This window comes from Phoxinus phoxinus (assembly GCF_949152265.1).
Source record: "Phoxinus phoxinus genome assembly, chromosome: 1".
NCBI lineage: Eukaryota > Metazoa > Chordata > Actinopteri > Cypriniformes > Leuciscidae > Phoxinus > Phoxinus phoxinus.
In genome coordinates, this window is record NC_136876.1 from 50,038,651 (window position 1) to 50,065,877 (window position 27,227).

Below are 27,227 nucleotides of genomic sequence, written 5' to 3' on the forward strand. Positions count from 1 at the left end.
AATGTCGCCAGATAATAATAGACAGATTGAGATAATGAAAGCGAGGCTTCGTTGTTGGTGAAGTACAGTTTTGTACATTCGTCCTCTTGTTTTACTGAAGAGATGTGGATGAATGAAGGTGATAGCTAAAGCATGTCTCCCAAAACCAAAATGCTTATTTAAGTAAAGTAAGTAAAGTAAAATGATAAATAAAGTGTGTGTGTGTGTGTGTAAGCTTTTACCTGCATGGTTCAAGGATGGTTTCTGAAGTTCAAAATCAGATTTTTTTTTAAACAAATGTAAGAAATATGAACTATATAAACAGTGGCTTTTGTGTTCGGGTCCGCATTGACCTGAAAGTGAACTGCAGCTTTACACATGAAATTATGCTGATGTTTTTCATCTATTGATTAGATTTGTCTCAAATTAATTCTGTAAAATACATTTATCCTCTTTCCTACACACACATTTGATCCTTCCCACATTTCCCACAAAAGTCCACATTTCTCTCTGCTGACACCTATTGATGAACCATTGCAGCAGGAACAGATTCAAGCGGTTTATCATCGGCATTCTTTCATGTGGAAGTAAAAGTTTATTAATGAAATGTTTACAAACAAAATGTTCATTTTACTGAGTAATATTGATGTTGTTTTGTTGGAAAAAGAATATGTAGTTTTCATAAAAATAAAATTTTCACTGTTTTGAGCAGTCATGAGTTATAAGTTTCAAATTAATTTAATTAAATCCAGTGAAGTCAGTGAAGTTCATACTGGCAATTCTCTTATTATATGTTCTCATAAATTTCATCTAAAGATATATTCAAATAAAATGTCTCATATTGATAAAAATGTATCTTTTCTTGCATGACTGATTTTTGCTTTAGTTCCTGAGGAAACTTTAAAACTTTAGTGCATTCACTCATTAATGAGAAGTTACTGATTAGATGCGATATGGTTTAAGTTGAACAATATTAAGTTATGAGTGTTTTGTAAGCTCACGTTCCTCCGGGTCCAGACAGAGCTCAGTAAATGATGAAGAGAAACTCGTGTGATGAGGACATGAACCGCTGTGAACCTCTTTGATTTTAACTTGCTCTTTGATTCAGTCAAACTGATTTACTTTAGTTACAGGGACACAATAATGATGTTAAACTTCAGTGAAAATCTGATGTTATATGTAATAATTCAAGATCCCAAAGCAAATATGCTGAAGTAAAACTGTGTGTGAGTTCAGTTTCCATTTGTACATGTTGAGTTTCTTCAACTGTGATGCACTTTACAGATGAAGGAGATTTCCCCCTCAGGTGCTCCTCATTTGTTATCTTCCCGCTCAGAAGTGCAGAAACACCTACAAATGAAACTTCCTCCAGCCCAGCAAAACCAATGTCATTTATCTTTGTTCAATAATATTTTTTTCTTTTGTATTTTGAGACGATTTGATGGTACTTATTAATATTAATGCAATAATTATGGTTAATTTATGCCATTGGAAATAATAAAAATCTAATTTTTTAAAATATTTTTTTTTCAATGAATGAAGTATTTCAGATTAATATAGAGACTAGGCCTTTAAAATCAGATTAGCGCCATCTGTTGATAGAAAATAAAATGAAACATGTCATGTCATAGTGTTACCACTAGATGCCTGTATATCTCTCTGGAGAGGCTTGTGAATTCTCTAGTTGTTTAAGGACAAAATTACTTACTTTTAAGATGTGGATTTGAATGTAGCCTATTTTGTTTTTATATTCTCAAATAAAACTTTATGTCAAGGTTTATAAAAAATATAAATACAATTTGATGTGAACTGTACACGTTTTTGCATTATTATTACTACAGTCAAACCTGAATACAAATCAACAACAGCCCGAACAAACCAAACTAAATCTAAATAAATAAACATAAATGTTTATTAATGGGCCACCATCGCTACAGCATATAACAGAACACTCTAAAAAATGCTGGGTTGTTTCAACCCAATTTTGGGTCAAATATGGACAAACCCCAAACGTTGGGTTAAAAATGTAATTTAAAAAGGAAACCCAACGGCTGGGTTTGTCCATATTTGACCCAAAATTGGGTTGAAACAACCCAGCATTTTTTAAAGTTAACCTGTGCAGAATTCACTTTATAAATCCCAGTCAGCGGAAGACTGCACACATGCGTCTCCTCCCCGAAATAACCTTACAACGCCTAGTTTTACTATGCATATCCTCATCTGCATATCATTTGTATATGATATATATACGTATAGGAAATATTGTGATTCTCTTTTAGTTTCTCTTTTCTGCTCAGATGATTCTGTCATGTTTAGTTTGAGTTTCTCCAGATCTAATTTAAAATAAACTGACTTGGAAAAATAAACATAATGAGCATTTTTTTTATTTATTATTCTGATTTAAAATTATAATAGCATTTTTTTTACATAATTCAGATGTAGTCTCACATATATACGTGTTTAAAGGGCACCTATTATGGAATTTTGAAATTTACCTTTCATGTAGTGTGTAACATAGATCTAAGTGAACAAAAACATCCTGCAAAGTTTGAAATATGAAAGTGCACCGTATATAAAGTTATTGTCTTTCAAAAGTAAGAGTCGACTCTGAGTCATTTTTATGAATCGTTAGAAGACCGAAGCTTTTTCTCTGACTAGATGACATCAACTTGTCAAGTTATTTGAATACGATACGCCCATTTATTGCGCTCCAAGGCCAGGGAAAACATCATGGAGACGAGACGCTGTGTTCTGAAGTGCGGCTCAAAAGCAAACTTTTTTCATCTGCCCAAGGAGGAGCATTTGAAGACTAAGTGGCTACAATTCATATATACAACTATACCACAGAAGTATAGTCCGAGCCTTGTGCTTTGTTCGCGCCATTTTCAAGACGATTGCTTTACCAACTTAAATGCACTCACACTTGGATTCGCGAGCCGGCTGATATTGAAGGAAGGTTCAGTTCCAAGTGTATTTGCATCAGCTTCCTCCTCCTATCACAACCTGTAAGTGTTATTAATAATTGTTGCTTTTATGTTTTATGTAGCATGCTTAATTATTATTTTGTTTGTTGTGTAAGCACCGTTTAGCTTCTAGGTCTTAATTGACAATTGTATTGAGATGTGAAGTGTTTGTCGTTGTTTTCGGAGTTGTCTTAAAGAATAGAGTAATACCTCGTAGTAACTTTACTGCATTTTTTTTTTTTAAACGTTATGTTTATGCATCGGGCTAATTCAAACAAAGACTGATTGTGCTTTTACAATATGCTCGCTAACATAACATTACATTCTTTATCTTATTTTTAGTTTTTTACTACAAACTACAAAGCAGTGGACTATAATCATTATTATAACACAATTTAATTGATAAAAGCATCATTGTACTCCGTGTTAAACAATAACGCCGCCTTCACACTGGCAGTTGAAATCAGCTCCGTAACACGCAATACGCCCCCAGTGGACATCGTACTACACCGATGAAAAGCTTCGGAAGCGAGTAGAACAAAAAGCGAGAGCGCGCGCGCGAGAGAGATACCGAGTGTGTCTATGGTCTTGGTGATGGAAGTTCGATAAATGGACAACAAAATGTACCCCTGTCTTGCTCGGATCTTGGTGAACGCAGCCACTGACAACAATATAAACAACAATTAAATTCATACCACTGAATTACTGTGATTTGAATTAGATAGACAGAAGACAAGTACCACTAGCACTACAAGGGGAATATTTTCACTATATGCTACCAGCCGACGATTTACCATCATGGAATTTATGAATGAGCGGGTATTTTGTGAATGAGCAGGGGTCACAATATTTAATTATTCATTTTAATTGTATTAACTGCCCTAATAATGTTAGAAAATCATGAAAATAAAAAAATGACACGACAACTTATCGTTATAAAATTGTATTAAAAGTTAAGAATTCAGGTTTGTTTATCAGTACCATAGCAACGTTCAACTTCCGCTGGAATTGTCGGATAGGAACCGTCCGTAGCCTTTCGCAAGAGTTAAATTTTTTGAACGCATCCGGACGACCAACGGACACGATTTTTTTTGCACCGCACTCGTTCGGACCCGGTTCGGACACATTCGCATGCGGTCTGCGAATCTCCATAGGAAATTAATGACTTCCGGTCGTTTCGTTGCCGTATCGGAGCTGATTTCAACTGCCAGTGTAAACACTGCTGGGTCATCTGACCAATCAACGCAGATTAGCGTCGCTCAAAGGAGGGGTTTGAAAAATGAGTCGTTGAACGATTCATTTGGGAGTCGGTGAGCAAATCAGGTAAAAATAAATGCATATTATACGACAACAAAAGTGTTTTTTGTTATTGCATGCATGTAAAACTGTTGTTGGGGACTCCCTAAACAACATTAGGAACATTTTAAATGTCATAATAGGTGCCCTTTAAAGACGGACTATATTATTATTACATAAATCACATTACAGGTTTTTAAACTTGTAGAAAATAATATAAACGTTTTTTAAAACCATATGAAACAAACAGGAATACTGCCAACATTTCTAAAAACTTATGTTTAATGTTTTTTGTTTTTACAGTTTTTTTGGTAACACTATTTTACAGTGTCATTGTTACACGCTACATGCATTTACTGCAGTAATAACTATAAATTACCCATAACCCTATAGTAGGAACATGTACTTAATATTACTCAGCACTTAAATATAGAATTACACACTGAAATAAAGTGTTTTTTCTTTGACTCTGTGACAAATAATGAATAATTATATAGATAATAGAGTCATGAACTTTCCTGTTCAACAGTTCTTCTGTATTAGATTCAATCCAAACTCTCTGTTGATGAAGATTCATAAAGTATTCAGTCAAAACTGGACATTAAGAAGCAAACGTGTAAAAACAGTGAAACTCAGGGCGACAAACGTTTATCATGAATGACAATAACAGTCAAAGATCAACAACTGAAGAAACATGTTCAGACGGACACAGAACAAGCGATTATTGCCCATAAACTACAATAACATGATTAAACTGTAATAAAACATGTGAATTAACAGTGAAATACTGGAGGTGACAGAAGATTCATGTTCATCTACAGTTATCTCTATGATTATACACATCATGTGTTATTCATCTCTCATTATTGATTATAATAATCCTTCGAGATCAGCAGTGTTTTAATCAGATCATCTGAAGGATTTAATAACACATTGTGCACAAATAAAGTGTGTGTGTGTGCGCGTGTGTGTGTGTAATAAAGTGTATGAATATCAATAACGGTGATAATGCAGTAACACACACAATCAGTCAAACAACTGGAAAAATGTCAGTTTAGTGTGTGTTTGTGTGTGTGTGTGTGTGTGTGTGTGTTTATCAGTCAATGTGTGTATGTGTGTGTGTGTGTGTGTGTGTGCGTGTATGTGTGTTTATCAGTCAGTGTGTGTGTGTGTGTGTGTGTGTGTGTGTCAGTCAGTGTGTGTGTTGTTTAATGTGACACAGAGACACTGAACAGTTAACACTATAAACACTAAATCCAGCATAGAGGGGTTCAGTGAATGTGTGTGTGAATGTGTGTAAGTGTGTGAGTGTGTGTGTGTCAGAGACGCTGTAGAAGGACAGAGTGCCGGCCGACACGTCCACAAACACTCCTGCTCTCTTACAGGATCCTGGACCAGCAGAAACATCAGTGGAGTTATCATTGTGCAGGACAGAGAGTGTGTGATCAGAGCAGATCAGACTCCAGGACTTCTCATTACGTCCAAACACACAGAACCTACTGTCACGACTCCCTCCTTTCCTCATGATTCCTTTATATGACACTGAGATACCAACATCTCCACTCCATTCACACTCCCAGTAACAGCGTCCAGTCAGACTCTCTCCACACAGAACCTGATGATGAGGATGCTGAAATCTCTCTGGATGATCAGGATACGACTGACTCTCTGACACATACGTCACCTTTCTGTTCTCCTCAGACAGAACGAGATCAGTGTTTGCTGTGTTTGGATCCAGTGTGAGATCAACGGCATCTGAACACAAGAACACACATTACAACAGCAACATTTACAACCAGATAATAAAGTGCAAGAGTTTGGAGTTGGCTTGAGAAAGCCTGACCAGAAACTTTGAATTAGTTAAAAAGCTTAAAGTGTGAAGGTTTTGAAGGAAATACAGTCTATCGATCAATAGATTGGTAGATAGATTGATTCTAGGGTGTTGCTATGCGGTTGCCAGGGTACTCAGGCTTGTTGCTAGCGTGTTTATATGTGGTTGCTAGTGAACTCTGGGTGGTTGCTAGGGTGTTACTATGTTATTACTATGGTACTCAGGATGGTTGCTGCTAGGGTGTTGCTGGGGTACTCTGTTAATTATGCTAAGGTGTTGCTATGCGGTTGCTATAGTACTCTGGGTGGTCGCTAGGGTGTTGATAATATTCAGGTAGGTTGCTAGGGTGTTGCTATGTAGTTGCTAGGGTTTTATTATGTGGTTGCTAGGGTACTCAGGGTGATTGCTGAAGTGTTGCTATGCGGTTGCTAGGGTACTTGGGTGGTTGCTAGGGTGTTTCTATGCTGTTGCTAGGGTACTTTGGTGGTTGCTAGTGTATTCTGGGTGGTTGCTAGTGTGTTGCTTTTTGGTTGCTAGGGTACTCAGGCTGGTTTCTAAGGTGGTTGCTATGCAGTTGTTAAGGTGCTCAGGGTGGTTGCTAGACAGACAGACAGATCTTGTCGCGATTTTGAAGCACGAATAATTCACGCGATGGTTTTATTTTTTGATCAGCTGTTTGTGTAATGAGTGCTTACACACCGAACGTGAATGTGCTGCGGCGACAGAAAAGGCTTCAGCCAATCACATATAGTGGACTGCATGTAAACATGGCCCCTGATGATTTTAAGAGGACAGCTCACTTAAGCAGACTGCCAGACGCTGCTCCGGACCGATTGGTTCCCTGAAGTTTGTGGTTTGTCTCGTCAGATGCGGTGCCACTGTCTGAAGCTCCTCAAATTGTCCCACAGACATCCGAAAGTGTGCGGAACCGGCCATGAGAAAGTTTTAGCTCCTGTACAAGATTTGCATACTCCCCTTCAGAGTCTCTGCTCTTTAAGATTGGGTGCACCCAAAACCTTCTTCGTCTTCACTGGATGATGATGATGATGATGATGAAGTATTCATGTTTTCTCAGCTGTCGGCTATGAAAGTTTTGAAATGTTGAAGCTCTGAACGTTGCAAATTCGCGTCGCGGCTGATGTGAATGGTTTGATGTAGGGATGCAACCGATTAATCGACGATCGATTAATTGTCGATAATACATTAATCGATCAAACTTATCGATCATCGATTAAGCAGGTTCATGCGCGTGCGTGCTGCTCAACCGCGAAACACAAGCGAGCGCGCCGGAGTTATGTTTGGGACTATTTTACACCTTCATCATGACTATAAGTTTTCGTGTGCATTCGCAGCCTTTTGTTTTGTGCAAATGTAACGTTAAGTTGTAATAGTTTATTATGTGTATCTATATCTGATTTATCTCATATTGGATGCATTTGGTTAAGAATTGTTGAAGCGTGATCTTTAGCGCGCGCAGCTCAAACGGCAATGCACGACTAATAATGACTATTGGGAGGACTGTCATATTACATAACATTATAAAGAGAACAATAGTGTAATAAAACATTGTGAAGTATTTGGGTTTAGTTGCCGTGTCGCGTTGTTCCAGGAAGAGCGCGTCCACAACATGAGTCATTCTGAATGGCACGTAACTCAAGTTCACTTGTGCATTCACGTCATTTTGTGCAGATATAATTTGTAATATTATGTTTATTTTGTATATATCTGACTAATCTCATATAGGTTGCGCTTCTTTGAGATAAATAACGCGCTAGCAAAGTGCTCAACGGTTATTCATTCAGCGCGCGCCGCTCAAGCAGCATTAATGCACGACTAATAGTAACGATGATTAATTTGGGACTGTCATATTACATAACATCAGAACACTATTTTATTAAATCGTTGTGAATTCATTGGGTTTAGTTGCCGTTTTCAGTGCGTTTCAGTGCACGTCTAACGTTACAACACACTGCAAGCACGCATCTGAGGCGGCGTTGGTGACACGTTGTATTATTAGTCGTTATATTTGATTATTAAATAATTAATTTAATTTAATTATCATTCACATCGAAACATTTTACAATCCTACTAGCCCTTCATTTGGATTAAAAGCCATTCTCATTCATTTGGTGAGTAACAGTGTTTTTAACAAACCCTGTCATGCTGTTGGCCATATGCACTGCAGCAGACGCATACTTGATCGTTAATTTAAATTACGATCAATCATGGGAATTTGTGAAAATTGACATCCCTTCAGTTCTATATTTGAAGTTTCCAGGTCTAGTAATCTTACTGTTACCTTTCTCAGACCAAGCATCAATAAGTGCTGCCAATGTTTCAAGTTTTTCAAGTAGTTTACCAGATATGTAGACTTAATATAGTTTAGGCTAAGCCTACCCATATAGATTTTTATTTAACATTTATTTTATGTTGCTTAATGTTTGCAACAGGTGAGCCAGTGCACAATTATTTTTTATGTATTTTAATTTTCTGTGCATAATTTATTTTGTTAAACTACATAAATGCCATTCTGTACCGTATCCCAACTGTTACAATAAAACATCATTTGAGCAATATACCATGCATTTTTGTTCAGTATATAAGCAATATTTTGCTTTTTATGTTAAAGACACTATTGATACCGTGAGAAATGTACATTCTCAGGAAAATAGCCGCTTATCAGTTAAGCGATCGATAAGGTCAATCATTTACAAACTGAGTCTAAGGAAAACAATGTTAAGCTTTAATAGTAGATCACTTTTTCAGGATAATTTAATAACAAAACAACAAACACTAAACCTGTGTGTTTGCGGACTTACATTTGTGTGGTCCTGGTGTAATCCTGAACTCTCCTCCGTGATCCACACTAGAAAACACACACACACACACGTTTGTTTCACTATATAGATGTGTAAATTGTCCTCACTAGTCAGATGTTATATTCATTATATTAGTGAGGACATATGGCAGTTGACATTATACAGCAACTAAGCAAGTAAACACACTTTAGTAAAACACACTCTCCTGTTTTTCTTTTTTCTTCTTTACATCTTCAAGCTCCACTTGAGCTACACAATACAGCACAGCAGTCTCGGTGTGATGCCTGCGAGTGGAGGAGACGCTGCGCATGACACGTGACCAGGGACGGACTGGGACTAAAAAACGGCCCTGGACTTTGACTAGGCCCGGCCCAAAGCAATCGCCGCGCGGAAACTCGTCAACAACAACAATAACGCCTGGCATGAGTGTCACAAGACTTTAATTGTGTCTCATGATACTATACCATCCAAATTATAGCAATAGCACTGATGTTGACTAGATGTTGTGTTAAAAGCATATTATTCTAGATTAACTTGAATACTACATATAAATGGAGGTCTCAACACACTGCAGTCCTGTGTAAAAAACCTCTAGGCTGTGACTGTCTGACTTGGGGCGCTTAAAGTATTTTTAAGTTGAGCTGGAGTGGGTGTCTTTCTCTGCTCTTGGTCTAAGCTCAACCTGAATAAACAAATGGAATGGATAAAAAAAAAAAAAGGTTTTATTCCAAGATGGCATGGAATAGATTATATAATATGCTATTATAACAGCATATTATACAATCTATTCCATGCTGTCTCAAAATGAATTTATTACTTAATAATCTTAATTAATTTATGCAGCAATTAATCTTACATCACAAATAATATCACATCTAAATGAAAATACACCATTACAAATGTAACATCTGTATTTAAAATCTTCAAAGTTTGTAAACTGTAACGTTACCAACATTTTTAAAAGTAAAAGCACAACATATTTCTTAATATTAGCTACTGCATGTGGCATTTTACAGCTAAAATTTTGAAGTTTAGCTGTTTTAACTAATGTAATCATTAAAAATGTAGCAACCTGAATATCACTTCCTAACATCATCCCTAGCAAGTAACTCTCTTTCTCCTCTCATGTTCCATACTTACTTGCCCTGGATCTACCTGCTCATCTTTCTGTCCCTCATCATCACTAGTGGCATGTTGCTGTACAGCTGTCTGGCTCTCTTCTTCACTGCTGCTAATATTTAACTGCGAGGTGCTGCTGCTGGCTGATGTGCTGCTAAATATTTCAGTTAGTTTGCGACATTTAGCGGCTTCGGTATATAAATTACGCACAAAAAAATTATCTCGCCTTCTCAGCCCCACCCTTTTCTTTCCGTTTTTTTTTTTTACCCGCGGCCGCGTTAACAGAGAAACAAACGGTGATGACTGCGTGCGTGGCGGGTGGTGGGCCGGCCCGCCGGCCGTCCTGGAGTACCGGCCGTTCTGTGATTCTCCAGATCACACAGATGGCCAGTCCGCCCCTGCACGTGACGTGCTTGATCCCGACCCGGCCCGAGGATAGTGGCGGAAAATATCGGCCCGTCAAGTTAATCTAATCTACAGATAATCTAAACTCTACTGTAGATTACTTGCTTTTGCTCCGTGGATTATTAATGGACTTCTCTGGCAGATTCAGAGGCACTCAGAGGAGATAAGGGTGAACAATGACTGTTGCACACGGTTCCTGAGACTATTGATCACCAATAAAAGACTGACAAAAAACTGTCATTATTCTGTACATTAAACATGGTGCTTGTGGGTTATTTGGTGCATTATATTGTACATACAGGTGGATGGAGTTCTATTATGGTTTCTCACTTTGTGTGCGTTTATTTTTATCTTTTTAAAGGACAAGTTCGGTATTTTACACTTAAAGCCCTGTTCTCAGATCGTTTCTGATGAAATAGAACGGTTAAGATTAAAATTTGGACAGATGCTGCTGTCCCGAGAATTTTCGGTTTCTGTGGTAGCATTCACGTCTTTGTAAACGAAAGTTTAATGCGTTTTAGGAAGGATTATTCCAGTGCACCTATGCAGCCATTGTGGAGGTGGGGGGGTGCTACCAAAAGAAACGATCTGAGAACAGGGCTTTAAGTGTAAAATACAGAACTTGTCCTTTAACACTGCAGAATAAAGAACTGCTTTACAGCAGAATTAATTCTGTTTACATCTTTGATATTTTCCTGTTTATCCCTGTAAAGCTGCTTTGAATCAACCTGTATTGTATAAAGCGCAATAGAAATAAAGGTGATTTGACAACTCAAAGAACAGAAGTCTTGTTAGTGTGAAATCACACCGATATGACCTGATCGTCACACAGGTGTAAAAACACACAGAAGCTTCTCATGTTAAAACTCATGTGTTCACCATGCTCCGTAAATAATTATTGTCCTCCCTACTTCTGTCTGCCACGTTTTCATTTTTTATGTTACATGTTTACTTTATCGAAATTGATGTTTTCTTTGATTCTATAACTTCTCATGTTGGTTGTCTCCATCTGCTTTTCTGCTTGTTTGATTGTTATAATAAGCAGATTGCTTGTCTCTTTGTCTGTCAACTGTTTGTATTATTTTGTGAAGCAACCTTGTGTTCTTGAAAGGCGCTATAAAAGGCGTTATAAAAAATAAACATATTATTATGTTGACACACGTAGGGCTGCAACTAATCGATTAATCTGTCGATTATTTTTTTGATTAATCGATGAATCTGATATATTTTTTTATTAATTTCCAACCGTTTATTCAAAAACAGAACTGAGAGAGTGCAAATTCACAGTGCAAAAAATCTTCAGAAAGGATGTACAAACAGGTTGCTCCTTGAACATCCTTGAGCTGTTTAAGTAATAATAAAAAAATTATAAAAAATGGACTAACACAAAAAAACAAACGTATGCTTTACATCTGACAAATATATAGGCTTTTTTTAAAATAAAGTGCACAAAAATATGTATATTTTTGTTTAAAGGGACCTGAGCTGTCAGAACAATAATTTATAAAAAAAAAAAAAAAAAAAAAATACAAATCAAAAAACTTAACAGGATTTGTTTAAACGTCAGAACTTGTTCTCTACACTAAACTCACAGACACACACACTCACAAACTTGTGTTTTGTTTCGTTTTTTGTCAAAGATGTTATAATCTTTAACAAAATGTTTGACATTATTTGATAAGCAAACGCACACAAAAGACAAGTCTCGCACATGGATATTATCGTATACACTCGGTCTCTCTCGGGTCTCTCTCGGATACACTCGGTCTCTCTCGGGTCTCTCTCGGATACACTCGGTCTCTCTCGGGTCTCTCTCGGATACACTCGGTCTCTCTCGGGTCTCTCTCGGATACACTCGGTCTCTCTCGGGTCTCTCTCGGATACACTCGGTCTCTCTCGGGTCTCTCTCGGATACACTCGGTCTCTCTGGGATACACTCGGTCTCTCTCGGGTCTCTCTGGGATACACTCGGTCTCTCTCGGGGCGCTCTCGGGTACACTCGGCCTCTGCTCTCGGGTACACTCGGGTCTCTGCTCTCGGGTACACTCGGCCTCTGCTCTCGGGTACACTCGGTCTCTGCTCTCGGGTACACTCGGTCTCTGCTCTCGGGTACACTCGGTCTCTGCTCTCGGTAACATACTCGGACACTCTGCTCTCGGATACACTCGGTCTCTCTCCTACACACTCGGTCTCTCTCCTACACACTCGGTCTCTCTCCTACACACTCGGTCTCTCTCCTACACACTCGGTCTCTCTCCTACACACTCGGTCTCTCTCCTACACACTCGGTCTCTCTCCTACACACTCGGTCTCTCTCCTACACACTCGGTCTCTCTCCTACACACTCGGTCTCTCTCCTACACACTCGGTCTCTCTCCTACACACTCGGTCTCTCTCCTACACACTCGGTCTCTCTCCTACACTCGGTCTCTCTCCTACACTCGGTCTCTCTCCTACACTCGGTCTCTCTCCTACACTCGGTCTCTCTCCTACACTCGGTCTGGAGTTATGGCTCTCAATATCGCAATATATCGTTGGGGAAAAAAATATTGTGCAGCCCTAATATATATATATATATAACCACTTTATGAAATGTATAAACATGCATCTAATTTCCCCATCTCATGGTGTTGCTTTTATGTGGTTTGGCCTTTTCTTGTAAACTCTAATGGGTTAAAGGGGTCATGACATGGTTTATTTTATTTTATTATTATGTTCCCTTAGGTGCAAATATAGTATTACTATAGTTTTTTTTACAAAAAACTTTTAAAATGTAGTGATTTCTCTGGGACCTTTATTATTTTCTATCTTTGTTAATGATATGCCCTTATGCTGTACAGACTGTAATATTCATCTTTATGCCGATGATACAGTCATTTACTGTAGTAAACCTACCATCTCTGGGATAAACCTCTCTCTACAGCATGACTTCAATTCTGTACAACAGTGGTTATTAGCTAATAAACTTCTCCTTAATAAATCAAAGTCATACTCTTTACTGTTTCATAGAAAAGCCTTGGATATAGATGAAAACAACCTTAATCTTTATTATCTCGACTCCTCTCCTTTAGAGTCAACTGAGACCTTTAAATATCTTGGTGTTTGGCTGGAAACTGATTTATCTTTTAAAACTCATGTACAAGCAATGACAAACAAAATCAGCTCTCGTCATAAAATACTTTATCAATCTGTTAATTGTTTTAATTTTTTGGTCAGGAAAAGAATAGTCTTACAGCTCCTCCTGCCTATGTTGGACTACGCGGATATTATTTATCAGAACACTACTGCCTCTTGTTTGCATTCCATTGATGTGGTTTACAATAGTATTTGCCGTTTTGTTCTTCGCTGTCCCTTTAGGACACATCGCTGTGTGTTGTACAGACAGTTGTCCTGGTTGGCCCCTTCTGCCAGGAGACAGTCTCACTGGTTACATTTTATATTTAAAAGTTTTTATTTTAATTATCCAGTTTATCTCAAGCAACACCTAGTGCTTTATAATTCGCTTTACAGTCTGCGACACAATGATCAGATCTTTTTTGTTGTTCCTAGAGTTAAAAGACAGGTATGGAAATATGCTTTTTGTTTTAAGGCTCCATATGATTGGAATAATCTTCCATTTTCTATCCCGTTCTTTAACTTCACTTACAGCGTTTCGAAGGGCTATCGGGGAACATCTTCGGAACATTTGTCTTTGTTTCTAGTTTTGCTTGTTTGACTTTGGACTTTATTGGTCATGTGTTTACTATTTTTAATTTTTATGTCCTCATTTTTATTTATTTTTATTATTGTTATTATCATCATCAATGTTCTTGTTTGTGTTCCTCTTAGTCCTTGACCTTGTGCAATGCTAGTCATGTGGTTGTTTTTCTGTCATGTCACTTGTGGGGTTCGTGCTGGGTAGGGTGGGGTGGGGTGGGGTGGGGTGGGGTTGACCATTGTGAGCTGGTGTGTGTTTGTGTGTTGTTGTGTTTTGTCGTGCTGTCTTTGATTGTGATATTTGCTCTGCTGTTTTGGGTCTTTTTTGCTTTGCTGTACTGGAGGACCCCCTTGAAAACGAGATGTTTCATCTCAAGGGGTTAATCCTCGCAATAAAGATATGTTAATAAATAAATAAATAAATAAATACATTTATGACCTTTTCCCACCCTGTTTCTCATCCTCTGATTCAAACAGTCTGTTTTGGGGGGGTTTCCCCTTTAAGAGTTCAGTGTTAACGCCCACTGTTATGATTGGCTAACGTTAGTGCCTATGCATCAATTATTAACGCCCCCAGCCAGAACATTTGCGGATTCAGCGTATTTAAAAGTAGTTTAAAGTTTTAAACACATTACTTACAGTTTGCGTCGTCGTTGTTGAGCCCATAATAGTCGGCAAGGACTTATCTTTGAGCAACAGTTTTCTGGCAAAGCCAGCATCATTTTGGGATTTGTTCTCAAAACAGTCATCCTTCAAATGTATAGAACAAACGCTTAAACTAACACTGCCGTGACTGAGACGTCCGCAAAAAATAAAGTGCATCCATTTTCCCCTGACGACTGGATCTTTCGGCAGCGTATTCAAAGATGTTGTTTGTCCACAGCCAGGAACAGCACATCTGCGGCATCGTAATTTCCCTGTACACAGACCCACTCGCTGTCCGTCGACTGAACACTTGTGAGGCGCGCAGCGCGCGGGCGCGACAACGATACGAAATGAGCGTAGTTGTCTTGCGCTTTAAGCGTAGTTGTCTTGTGCTGGAGGTGGTCATATGCAAACGCTGGTACGTCACTTCGTACCGAGACGTCACTTCTTACCATGGATCCAGAACGAGCTGTATTTAGAGCTTGATTAAATAAATGATTCGTTTATAATGGGGAGGACGTCTTAAGCTATGAAACTTGCAGGACGTTTTAATGGTACAAAGACCTCTTATATACCAAAAGATCAAGGCAAATTTGGTTTCTCATGTCATGACCCCTTTAATGCTAAATACTATGGGTAATAAAAATCATATGTGTGGCATTTTTGGTCTCTATAAACCCCCATTTTTTATTTTACATTACATTTTGCTAACTTTGTGACACTTTAGTATTATAAGAATCTTGAAGATTCTTTTCTTAAACACCCAATGAAATTACATATTCAAATGCCCTGCTAGGACACAATGGGTCGTAAAAATGTCCCTCCAAAGGGATAATGTCTTATTGGTTCACCCAGTTCTCCTCTGGCCAACGAGTGAACAGTGAATGATTATGATTTAGGCAGCATTCAGAAGTCAGATTGGATCATTCAGATTATAACATTAGTGATGAACAACTGCTGTTAACAAGCAGAATCACTGAAGGAAAGTTGTTTAACCCCCTGGGGTCGGCAATCACGCCGGCGTGATCTGCTCGCTTTTTTTCTTATCAGTGCAAAAGAGATTCAAAATACTTTGTTGGTTTTGATCTTACATTTAAGTGTTTTACATCATTCGATCCAGTTAAGTTTCTATTTTTTTTGTGTATACTCACAATAAAAACAAAGTGTTGTGTCTTTCTTTTATCTTTTAATTCTCTTCTTTTAAATGAAGTAATTTATATTAAAAAACACATATTCTTAGTTTATGTAATCCGTTTGAAACCAAGGAGAGGCACAGTTTTTCATTCTCTCTTCATTATTTTTACTTTTATTTATTTTACATCTGAAATTTCCTGAGGGTATGAATGAAGAACTTGAACTGTCATGCTTTTTATAAAATCTGATTATTCTCTGTAGTTATGTTTCATATTTCCTGCTAAATGTTGTCAAAATCTGCTGTGAATTCTACTTAAGTGATCAATGAGGTAATTACTCTCCTGAGATAATTGTATTCAATCACTTATCTGTGAAAATTGGATTCAGCTGATTGATCTCAATTACTGACTTGTTAAAAAAAAAAAAGGGGTGAATCTTGTTTGTTAAGTGAGCACTGAGGAAAGCATGTGCTGAAACGTTTGCTCGCCTTGTCTGTTTTTAAATTCACCTGCACTTTGCACTTTATTAATAAAATAATGTTTTCGTAGACACTTTCTGTCTCAATTGGATCAGTGTGCGGCTAGCCACTCTCTCTACTCCTACCATTCGCCTGGCTCTACGCACCTGAAGTAAATGGACTCATAACAAAAGGATACTTTTCTGGTTGGAGCGCTACATATCCCTCTATTTATTTTACATCTGACAGGAAAGATTGCCTTACAATATCCCTAACATTCGTATATGGTCGTGTTTCAATGTGATATTAGGCTACTCTCTAAACATATTTGTATTATATTTCAATCCGTTTTGATTAGCTTATGACACTGATTATCATGCTAAAAATACTGACTTTTGCGAATATCTGCTTAGGTGTAAATATGATTTCGTGCAAATATATTTCAGCCTCCGGTAAAATGTGATACTGTCTAAATACTAGACATTATATTTTTATATATAAATGTTCGGTTTTGGTTAGCCTATGACACACGCTAAAATATTGCCACAGATGATTGTGAATGCAGGTGTAAATGTTTGAAATGCTCTAAATGCGTGCGCAGATAATGGCCAACAGCTCGCGGTGACGCATCTATGGCCCATAAATAGATATTTCTCCGTCCTATGGCCCATCAACAGATATATAGACTACATGCATTGTGCATCCATACCCATTAATCGCCCATCTTTGGATAATGTATGCTAACACAGTTGTTTTTATTTTTTTAGGAATGTGTTTGCATCACGCTCTCCTTCTCCAGCAGAGGGACACGCGAGAATGATGGTAAGTGCACAGACGTAATATTTTACTGATGAAATGTAATTGTGTTTACAATATACATAATATACTCGTCATAATATACAAGTAGGGCCTACCTATTCTTGTGTGAAATTACAAAATCGGTTGTCTTTTTCTTAATCCATGGCCATAGTGATTGATAGCGATAATAATACAGTTTCTTTGATTGTGTTATCAACAGATGTGACAATGAACATGTCCAAGCACCGGTCCCGAAGAGAGCCATGGCAAACAAGCAACAGGTCCAAGTCCACCCTGTCATGGAAAACCGAGACTGATGTTGACATGGTTGCACAGACTGCGTGATTCCTGCCCGGGAAACTGGACCGCAAGTGACCTCTGTTTACTCACATTCGCCCATGAGTCTGTTTGTAACAGTATACACTACCTTTCTTTCTTTTTTTTAAAGGATGTGTTAAGTTATATTGTTGGGAAAGATTTCTATTTTGAATAAATGCTTTTCTTTTTAATCAGTGAATCCTGAAAAAAATATCACAGGTTATAAAAAAATATTAAGCAGTCAGGGCTCGCAAAATCGCCCGCCCGACGTCCCCGGGCTATTGTGTTTTCCAGTCGGGCTACCAAAATGCATAACCGGCCTGCCCGACGGGCTATCTGAAATAGTGTTCGCTTCAGTCTTGTTATAATCAGATTCAGCGCGTTCTTCGTCTTCAATCCGCAGTGGCGCCGAACAGAGCGCACGTCAGAAACAGAGGACAGGATGTGTGTGTGTGTGTGTGTATCTGAGCCTCATTGGTCTGTCACTGCTCGTCAATGTCAGAATATTAGAGATTACCAATCAAATCAAAGTAGGCGGGATTTATATTCACAGAAGCGGCTGAGCGCGAATTTGAGCAGAGCGACTCGACGCTTCAGTTTATGGTCAAGTGCGATAATGTAAGTAGCTAAACTAAATATTTCACATTTGACTTTTTTTAGGTCATAAATGTTAAACAAATGACAAATTATCAGGCAAACGAATTTACTTGTCTAATTTCGCCATTTTGAACTGAAAATAGGCCTTTGTAACGTGACTCGTGGAATGTAATTCGTTTACTGTCATTGTGAGGGGACGAGAAACAAAGCCGTTTTCATCTGGTTAGGCACAATATTAATAACGAATGTGTACATGTTGAGAATTAATATAGTACAATTTGTAGCCTTCAGTAAATTAAAAAAGTTCAGCTTTAGGAGGGGAAGAGACAGGGCAAGATGAGGAGACTGAGAGAAAAAGAAAGAGTGATGGATAAGAAGTGCGAGCAAGTATTGACAAATACTGCCCGCTGACATGGGTTTAAAGCTATTTTTTATCCTTTTTTTTGGCCTTCAAACGTCTTGAAATGCACATATCAGAGAAATAAAAAAAATTGAACCCCCTAACAACCTTACATTTAGGACCTATTTGATTATAAAGCCCTGTCTACGGCCCTGTATTAAGATCAATAATGAATGTGTACATATTGTGAATAAATTTAATAAACTTAGTTAGGCTACCTAGCTTTCCTAGTAGCTTTCAGTAAATGAACGTGTCTGAGAAAATGATTGATAAATCAACCTATCAGCTGACCCCAAGTTTACTTTCGTCATTGACAGACAAAAATGAAAAGCCTATCAGTCAAAGCTCAGCTTTAGGACGGGAAGAGCCAGAGCAAGAGAAAAACAAAGAGAAAAAGAGTGATGCTGATGAGGAGAGAAAAATAATCAGCTGTGTGACATGGTTTTAAAGCTATTGTTGTCCAATTTTTTTGGCATTCAAAACATCTTAAAATGCACATATGTAGATCAGAGAAATCTAATTTTTCTCGGGCCCCCGAGAAAATTATTGCAGATTGGCCCCCGAACACCCCTAACTAGTCTACCTCACATTTGGGACCTCAGTGATGATAACACTCTGCCATCTGCATGTTAATGAAACTAGTTAATTGTGAGCGTTAGACCCTAACCCAAAGTGTTACCTTTTTTATCATACCCTCATTGGGGGCTGAGCCACAGACAGATTCATGTTCCACACTGGTCACACACATTTCACTTCAGAGATCCAGATGTATATTTGTATTGATGATTCTAATTTGATTATTTTATATCCAATTGTTGATATTTGTGTTTTGAAAAAGTTTTTGATTCATGTTTTGACTCCTAACCAATTTTCTACATTAAAAATTGTCTTTTTATGTGGGCTAGTAAAATTAATTTCGGGCTACCAAAATCTGAAGAGTGCCTGCCCGAAGGGCTACCAGCGATTTAGAAATTTTGCGAGCCCTGAGCAGCACAACGGTTTCCAACATTGATAATACCTGATTATCAAATGATATTAGAATGATTTCTGAAGGATCGTGTGACACTGAAGACTGGAGTAAGGATGCTGAAAATTCAGCTTTGATCAAAGAAATAAATTATATTTTAAAGTATATTAAAATAGAAAATCATTATTTTAAATTGTAATAATATTTCACAATATTATTGTTGTTTCTGTATTTTTGATCAAATAAATGCAGCCATCTTCCAAAAATATTAAAAATATTAAAAATGGTAATGTGTCCAAACGTTTGACTGGTACTATATGTTTATATATGTACGGTAGCACTGTGGTCTTGTGAGGCACAACATTTAGTTCCTCCACATAGAGGAATTACAATAAAAAACAGATTAAAAAACAAAACCTTTGAATGTCCTCTCATTCTCAGATTCTCCTCTCTGCCTCACAGCACCGTGATGGGGCATTAGCCATGGATGGGGGAGTGTCTATTGTCTCCCCTCATTCATATTCATGGCCATCAACACCCCTACGCATAAAGCAGTGCTGGCACAAAAACTGACTTGCAAAGTTTAAATCATTATATTGTTGTTTTGTGAAAGAGTGATCAGAATGATTTTCACATCATTTTGTAGTAAATATTCTAGCCTACAAGAATGGTAACTCAAAAGTCTTGTGCCAAACTATTCAGTATGAGTTATACGAGCTCATTGCAGTGACACATTTTTTCCCAAAACTTACTAACCACGCATAATATTTTTTTTCTATAAAATGCAAACATGTACAGTGCTATGCATAAGTTTAGACACCCATGCTAAAGTTGACTAAAAAGAGGAATAAAAAATCATCTTTTGGAAATTGAACTTAATGCCTTAATTTAAAAAAATAGGAAAAATCCAACCTTTAAGGACACCAATTTTCTTTGTGAATGAATAATGTATCGTAAATAAATAAATGTTCTTCCTTAAAATACAGGGTGCATAAGTTTGGACACCCCTATGTTAAATTCCCATAGAGGCAGGCAGATTTTTATTTTTAAAGGCCAGTTACTTCATGGATCCAGGATACTCTGCATCCTGATAAAGTTCCCTTGGCCTCTGGAATTAAAATAGCCCCACATCATCACATAGCCTTCATCATACCTGGAGATTGGCATGGTTTTATTTCAGTTAGCCTAATAGCTGGTTTGATTTGCATTGAGAGATGATCTTATGGAAAGTACTCCATGCCAATCTCCAGGTATGGTGAAGGCTATGTGATGATGTGGGGATATTTTAATTCCAAAGGCCAAGGGAACTTTATCAGGATGCACAGTATCCTGGATCCATATAGTAACTGGCCATTAAAAATAAAAATCTGCCTGCCTCTATGGGAATTTAACATAGGGGTGTCCAGACTTATGCACCCTGTATTTTAAGGAAGAACATTTATTTATTTACGATACATTATTCATTCACAAAGAAAATTGGTGTCCTTAAAGGTTGGATTTTTCCTATTTTTTTAAATTAAGGCATTAAGTTCAATTTCCAAAAGATGATTTTTTATTCCTCTTTTTAGTCAACTTTAGCATGGGTGTCTAAACTTATGCATAGCACTGTAACTTCCATTTTGCTCACATATTATTGTAGCAGAGTTTGTGCTGCAATACAGCAGAATTATGTGTTGGCCAAAGGTATGTTGTAAGTAGCTGAGATAAGCACAAATGTCAGGGCATGTCAAAACCTCTCAAGGGCCCCAAAAACCCCTCAGACCCCAGGGGGTTAAAACTGTTTTAAGCACAATGTGTTTAACTTTTTCCCTACAACCATTTTAAGTTGTCTACTATCGCCATCATTTTTTATCATATTCACAAAATGTCCATGGTCCACAGATTACTTAGTTCTCAGCATGATGGACATGTCCTAAAGACTGTTCTCAGTTCAGTGTACTGTTGGACCAACTGAAGCGCTGAAACGGTTAAAAAACCTTCCGAATAAGTACACTCGGTCTCTGCTCTCGGTAACATAATCGGACACTCGGTCTCTCTCCTACACTCGGTCTCTCTCCTACACTCGGTCTCTCTCCTACACTCGGTCTCTCTCCTACACTCGGTCTCTCTCCTACACTCGGTCTCTCTCCTACACTCGGTCTCTCTCCTACACTCGGTCTCTCTCCTACACTCGGTCTCTCTCCTACACTCGGTCTCTCTCCTACACTCGGTCTCTCTCCTACACTCGGTCTCTCTCCTACACTCGGTCTCTCTCCTACACTCGGTCTCTCTCCTACACTCGGTCTCTCTCCTACACTCGGTCTCTCTCCTACACTCGGTCTCTCTCCTACACTCGGTCTCTCTCCTACACTCGGTCTCTCTCCTACACTCGGTCTCTCTCCTACACTCGGTCTCTCTCCTACACTCGGTCTCTCTCCTACACTCGGTCTCTCTCCTACACTCGGTCTCTCTCGCACGCTCTCGGATACACTCGGTCTCTCTCGCGCACTCTCGGTTACACTCGGTCTCTCTCCTACACTCGGTCTCTCTCCTACACTCGGTCTCTCTCCTACACTCGGTCTCTCTCCTACACTCGGTCTCTCTCCTACACTCGGTCTCTCTCCTACACTCGGTCTCTCTCCTACACTCGGTCTCTCTCCTACACTCGGTCTCTCTCGCACGCTCTCGGATACACTCGGTCTCTCTCGCACGCTCTCGGATACACTCGGTCTCTCTCGCACGCTCTCGGATACACTCGGTCTCTTTTCGCACGCTCTCGGATACACTCGGTCTCTCTCGCACGCTCTCGGATACACTCGGTCTCTCTCGCGCGCTCTCGGTTACACTCGGTCTCTCTCCTACACTCGGTCTCTCTCCTGCACTCAGTCTCTCTCGCACGCTCTCGGATACACTCGGTCTCTCTCGCACGCTCTCGGATACACTCGGTCTCTCTCGCACGCTCTCGGATACACTCGGTCTCTCTCGCACGCTCTCGGATACACTCGGTCTCTCTCGCACGCTCTCGGATACACTCGGTCTCTCTCGCACGCTCTCGGATACACTCGGTCTCTCTCGCACGCTCTCGGATACACTCGGTCTCTCTCGCGCGCTCTCGGTTACACTCGGTCTCTCTCCTACACTCGGTCTCTCTCCTGCACTCGGTCTCTCTCGCACGCTCTCGGATACACTCGGTCTCTCTCGCACGCTCTCGGATACACTCGGTCTCTCTCGCACGCTCTCGGATACACTCGGTCTCTCTCGCGTGCTCTCGGGTACACTCGGTCTCTCTCGCGCGCTCTCGGGTACACTTGGTCTCTCTCGCACGCTCTCGGATACACTCAGTCTCTCTCGCACGCTCTCGGATACACTCGGTCTCTCTCGCACGCTCTCGGATACACTCGGTCTCTCTCGCGTGCTCTCGGTCTCTCTCGCACGCTCTCGGATACACTCGGTCTCTCGCGTGCTCTCGGATACACTCGGTCTCTCTCGCACGCTCTCGGATACACTCGGTCTCTCTCGCGCACTCTCGGGTACACTCGGTCTCTCTCGCGCGCTCTCGGGTACACTTGGTCTCTCTCGCGTGCTCTTGGATACACTCTGTCTCTCTCCTGCACTCGGTCTCTCTCGCGTGCTCTCTGGTACACTCGGTCTCTCTCGCGTGCTCTTGGATACACTCTGTCTCTCTCGCACGCTCTCGGATACACTCGGTCTCTCTCGCGCACTCTCGGGTACACTCGGTCTCTCTCGCGCGCTCTCGGGTACACTCGGTCTCTCTCCTGCACTCGGTCTCTCTCGCGTGCTCTCTGGTACACTCGGTCTCTCTCGCATGCTCTCTGGTACACTTGGTCTCTCTCGCACGCTCTCGGATACACTCGGTCTCTCTCGCACGCTCTCGGATACACTCGGTCTCTCTCGCACGCTCTCGGATACACTCAGTCTCTCTCGCACGCTCTCGGATACACTCGGTCTCTCTCGCGTGCTCTCGGATACACTCGGTCTCTCTCGATCACGCTCTCGGATACACTCGGTCTCTCTCGATCACGCTCTCGGATAAACTCGGTCTCTCTCGATCACGCTCTCGGATACACTCGGCCTCTCTCGATCACGCTCTCGGATACACTCGGTCTCTCTCGCACGCTCTCGGATACACTCGGTCTCTCTCGATCACGCTCTCGGATACACTCGGTCTCTCTCGATCACGCTCTCGGATAAACTCGGTCTCTCTCGCGTGCTCTCGGATACACTCAGTCTCTCTCGCACGCTCTCGGATACACTCGGTCTCTCTCGCACGCTCTCGGATACACTCGGTCTCTCTCGCACGCTCTCGGATACACTCGGTCTCTCTCGCACGCTCTCGGATACACTCGGTCTCTCTCGCACGCTCTCGGATACACTCGGTCTCTCTCGCACGCTCTCGGATACACTCGGTATCTCTCTCGCACGCTCTCGGATACACTCGGCCTCTCTCGCACGCTCTCGGATACACTCGGTCTCTCTCGCGCACTCTCGGGTACACTCGGTCTCTCTCGCGCGCTCTCGGATACACTCGGTCTCTCTCTCGCACGCTCTCGGATACACTCGGTCTCTCTCGCGCACTCTCGGGTACACTCGGTCTCTCTCGCGCGCTCTCGGATACACTCGGTTTCTCTCTCGCACGCTCTCGGATACACTCGGCCTCTCTCGCGCGCTCTCGGATACACTCGGTCTCTCTCTCGCACGCTCTCGGATACACTCGGCCTCTCTCGCACGCTCTCGGGTACACTCGGCCTCTCTCGCGCGCTCTCGGATACACTCGGTCTCTCTCTCGCACGCTCTCGGATACACTCGGCCTCTCTCGCACGCTCTCGGATACACTCGGTCTCTCTCGCGCGCTCTCGGGTACACTCGGTCTCTCTCCTGCACTCGGTCTCTCTCGCGTGCTCTCTGGTACACTCGGTCTCTCTCGCATGCTCTCTGGTACACTTGGTCTCTCTCGCACGCTCTCGGATACACTCGGTCTCTCTCGCACGCTCTCGGATACACTCGGTCTCTCTCGCACGCTCTCGGATACACTCGGTCTCTCTCGCACGCTCTCGGATACACTCAGTCTCTCTCGCACGCTCTCGGATACACTCAGTCTCTCTCGCACGCTCTCGGATACACTCGGTCTCTCTCGCACGCTCTCGGATACACTCGGTCTCTCTCGCGTGCTCTCTGGTACACTCGGTCTCTCTTGCACGCTCTCTGGTACACTCGGTCTCTCTCGCACGCTCTCGGATACACTCGGTCTCTCTCGCGCACTCTCGGGTAAACTTGGTCTCTCTCGCGTGCTCTTGGATACACTCTGTCTCTCTCCTGCACTCGGTCTCTCTCGGATACACTCGGTCTCTCTCGCGCGCTCTCGGGTACACTCGGTCTCTCTCGCACGCTCTCGGGTACACTCGGTCTCTCTCCTGCACTCGGTCTCTCTCGCGTGCTCTCTGGTACACTCGGTCTCTCTCGCACGCTCTCGGGTACACTCGGTCTCTCTCGCACGCTCTCGGATACACTCGGTCTCTCTCGCGTGCTCTCTGGTACACTCGGTCTCTCTCGCACGCTCTCGGGTACACTCTGTCTCTCTCGCACGCTCTCGGATACACTCGGTCTCTCTCGCGTGCTCTCTGGTACACTCGGTCTCTCTCGCACGCTCTCGGGTACACTCGGTCTCTCTCGCACGCTCTCGGGTACACTCGGTCTCTCTCGCACGCTCTCGGATACACTCAGTCTCTCTCGCACGCTCTCGGATACACTCGGTCTCTCTCGCACGCTCTCTGGTACACTTGGTCTCTCTCGCGTGCTCTTGGATACACTCTGTCTCTCTCGCACGCTCTCGGATACACTCGGTCTCTCTCGCGCACTCTCGGATACACTCGGTCTCTCTCGCGTGCTCTCGGATACACTCGGTCTCTCTCGCGTGCTCTCGGATACACTCGGTCTCTCTCGCGTGCTCTCGGATACACTTGGTCTCTCTCGCACGCTCTCGGGTACACTCAGTCTCTCTCCTGCACTCGGTCTCTCTCCTACACTCAGTCTCTCCCGCATGCTCTCGGATACACTCGGTCTCTCTCGCGCACTCTCGGATACACTCGGTCTCTCTCGCGTGCTCTCGGATACACTTGGTCTCTCTCGCACGCTCTCGGGTACACTCAGTCTCTCTCCTGCACTCGGTCTCTCTCCTACACTCAGTCTCTCCCGCATGCTCTCGGATACACTCGGTCTCTCTCGCGTGCTCTCGGATACACTCAGTCTCTCTCGCACGCTCTCGGATACACTCAGTCTCTCCCGCATGCTCTCGGATACACTCGGTCTCTCTCGCGTGCTCTCGGATACACTCAGTCTCTCTCGCACGCTCTCGGATACACTCAGTCTCTCCCGCACGCTCTCGGATACACTCGGTCTCTCTCTCGCACGCTCTCGGATACACTCAGTCTCTCCCGCACGCTCTCGGATACACTCGGTCTCTCTCGCGTGCTCTCGGATACACTCGAACCAATATTTTAAAATGTGTTCTGCTTTTCTGTTTACAGAAATGTTCTAATTTTGGAATAAAATATTAAGTGACCTTTTTGTCACTTGTAATGAAGCTTGCTTATTAGTGAAATTATTAATATCATGGAATGGAAATGATTGACTTTAGCCTGGAGTTATGGCTCTCAATATCGCAATATATCGTTGGGAAAAAAATATATCGTGCAGCCCTAATATATATATATATAACCACTTGAGAAATGTATAAACATGCATCTAATTTCCCCATCTCATGGTGTTGCTTTTATGTGGTTTGGCCTATGTTTTCTTGTAAACTCTAATGGGTTAATGCTAAATACTATGGGTAATAAAAATCATATGTGTGGCATTTTTGGTCTCTATAAACCCCCATTTGTTATTTTACATTACATTTTGCTAACTTTGTGACACTTTAGTATTATAAGAATCTTGAAGATTCTTTTCTTAAACACCCAATGAAATTACATATTCAAATGCCCTGCTAGGACACAATGGGTCGTAAAAATGTCCCTCCAAAGGGATAATGTCTTATTGGTTCACCCAGTTCTCCTCTGGCCAACGAGTGAACAGTGAATGATTATGATTTAGGCAGCATTCAGAAGTCAGATTGGATCATTCAGATTATAACATTAGTGATGAACAACTGCTGTTAACAAGCAGAATCACTGAAGGAAAGTTGTTTAAAACTGTTTTAAGCACAATGTGTTTAACTTTTTCCCTACAACCATTTTAAGTTGTCTACTATCGCCATCATTTTTTATCACATTCACAAAACGTCCATGGTCCACAGATTACTTAGTTCTCAGCATGATGGACATGTCCTAAAGACTGTTCTCAGTTCAGTGTACTGTTGGACCAACTGAAGCGCTGAAACGGTTAAAAAACCTTCCGAATAAGTGCCACAACATTGCTGGATCTCATGCTGCAGTTTCACAGGGCTGGTAGTGTAGAATTTAAGTGGGATGAGATCTGTGAATTCAACTTTATGATGATGATGTCACAATCAATAAATAAGCCACATCACCTGGCCATCTTTGATTTTTTTTCTTCCTTTGCAACAAATAACATGTTTTACACTGCTACAAAGGACAACTAACATTAAAAGTCTAGGGAAAACTGCTCAAGTAAGGAAGTGATTTCTCTTTTGCATCTTAATGTTTCAATGGTTAAACAATTCTTGAATGTTGAAACTAGCAAGGTCTTAAAAACACATGCAAATGATAAACCATGGCAGAGATAATAATAATCCAATATTTATATGATAATCCACTGGTTTATCCAATCCACTGGTAAATCACC

At 41.1% G+C, this 27,227-nt stretch overlaps 1 protein-coding gene across 3 annotated transcripts in view; it reads right to left on the minus strand.

Annotated features, from left to right (window-relative positions):
* Positions 1 to 2,018: 2,018 nt before the first annotated feature.
* Positions 2,019 to 27,227, minus strand: part of LOC307003518 (uncharacterized protein) — a 100,571-nt gene continuing 75,362 nt past the window's right edge. For all 3 annotated transcript variants that reach the window (XM_079622073.1, XM_079622072.1, XM_079622074.1), the window contains 2 exons: positions 8,889 to 8,935; positions 2,019 to 5,993 (listed from right to left, as the gene is read on the minus strand). In XM_079622073.1, coding sequence (XP_079478199.1) covers positions 5,431 to 5,993; positions 8,889 to 8,935 — 610 coding nt within the window. In that variant the 3' untranslated portion in view covers positions 2,019 to 5,430. The remainder of the gene's footprint in view (positions 5,994 to 8,888; positions 8,936 to 27,227) is intronic.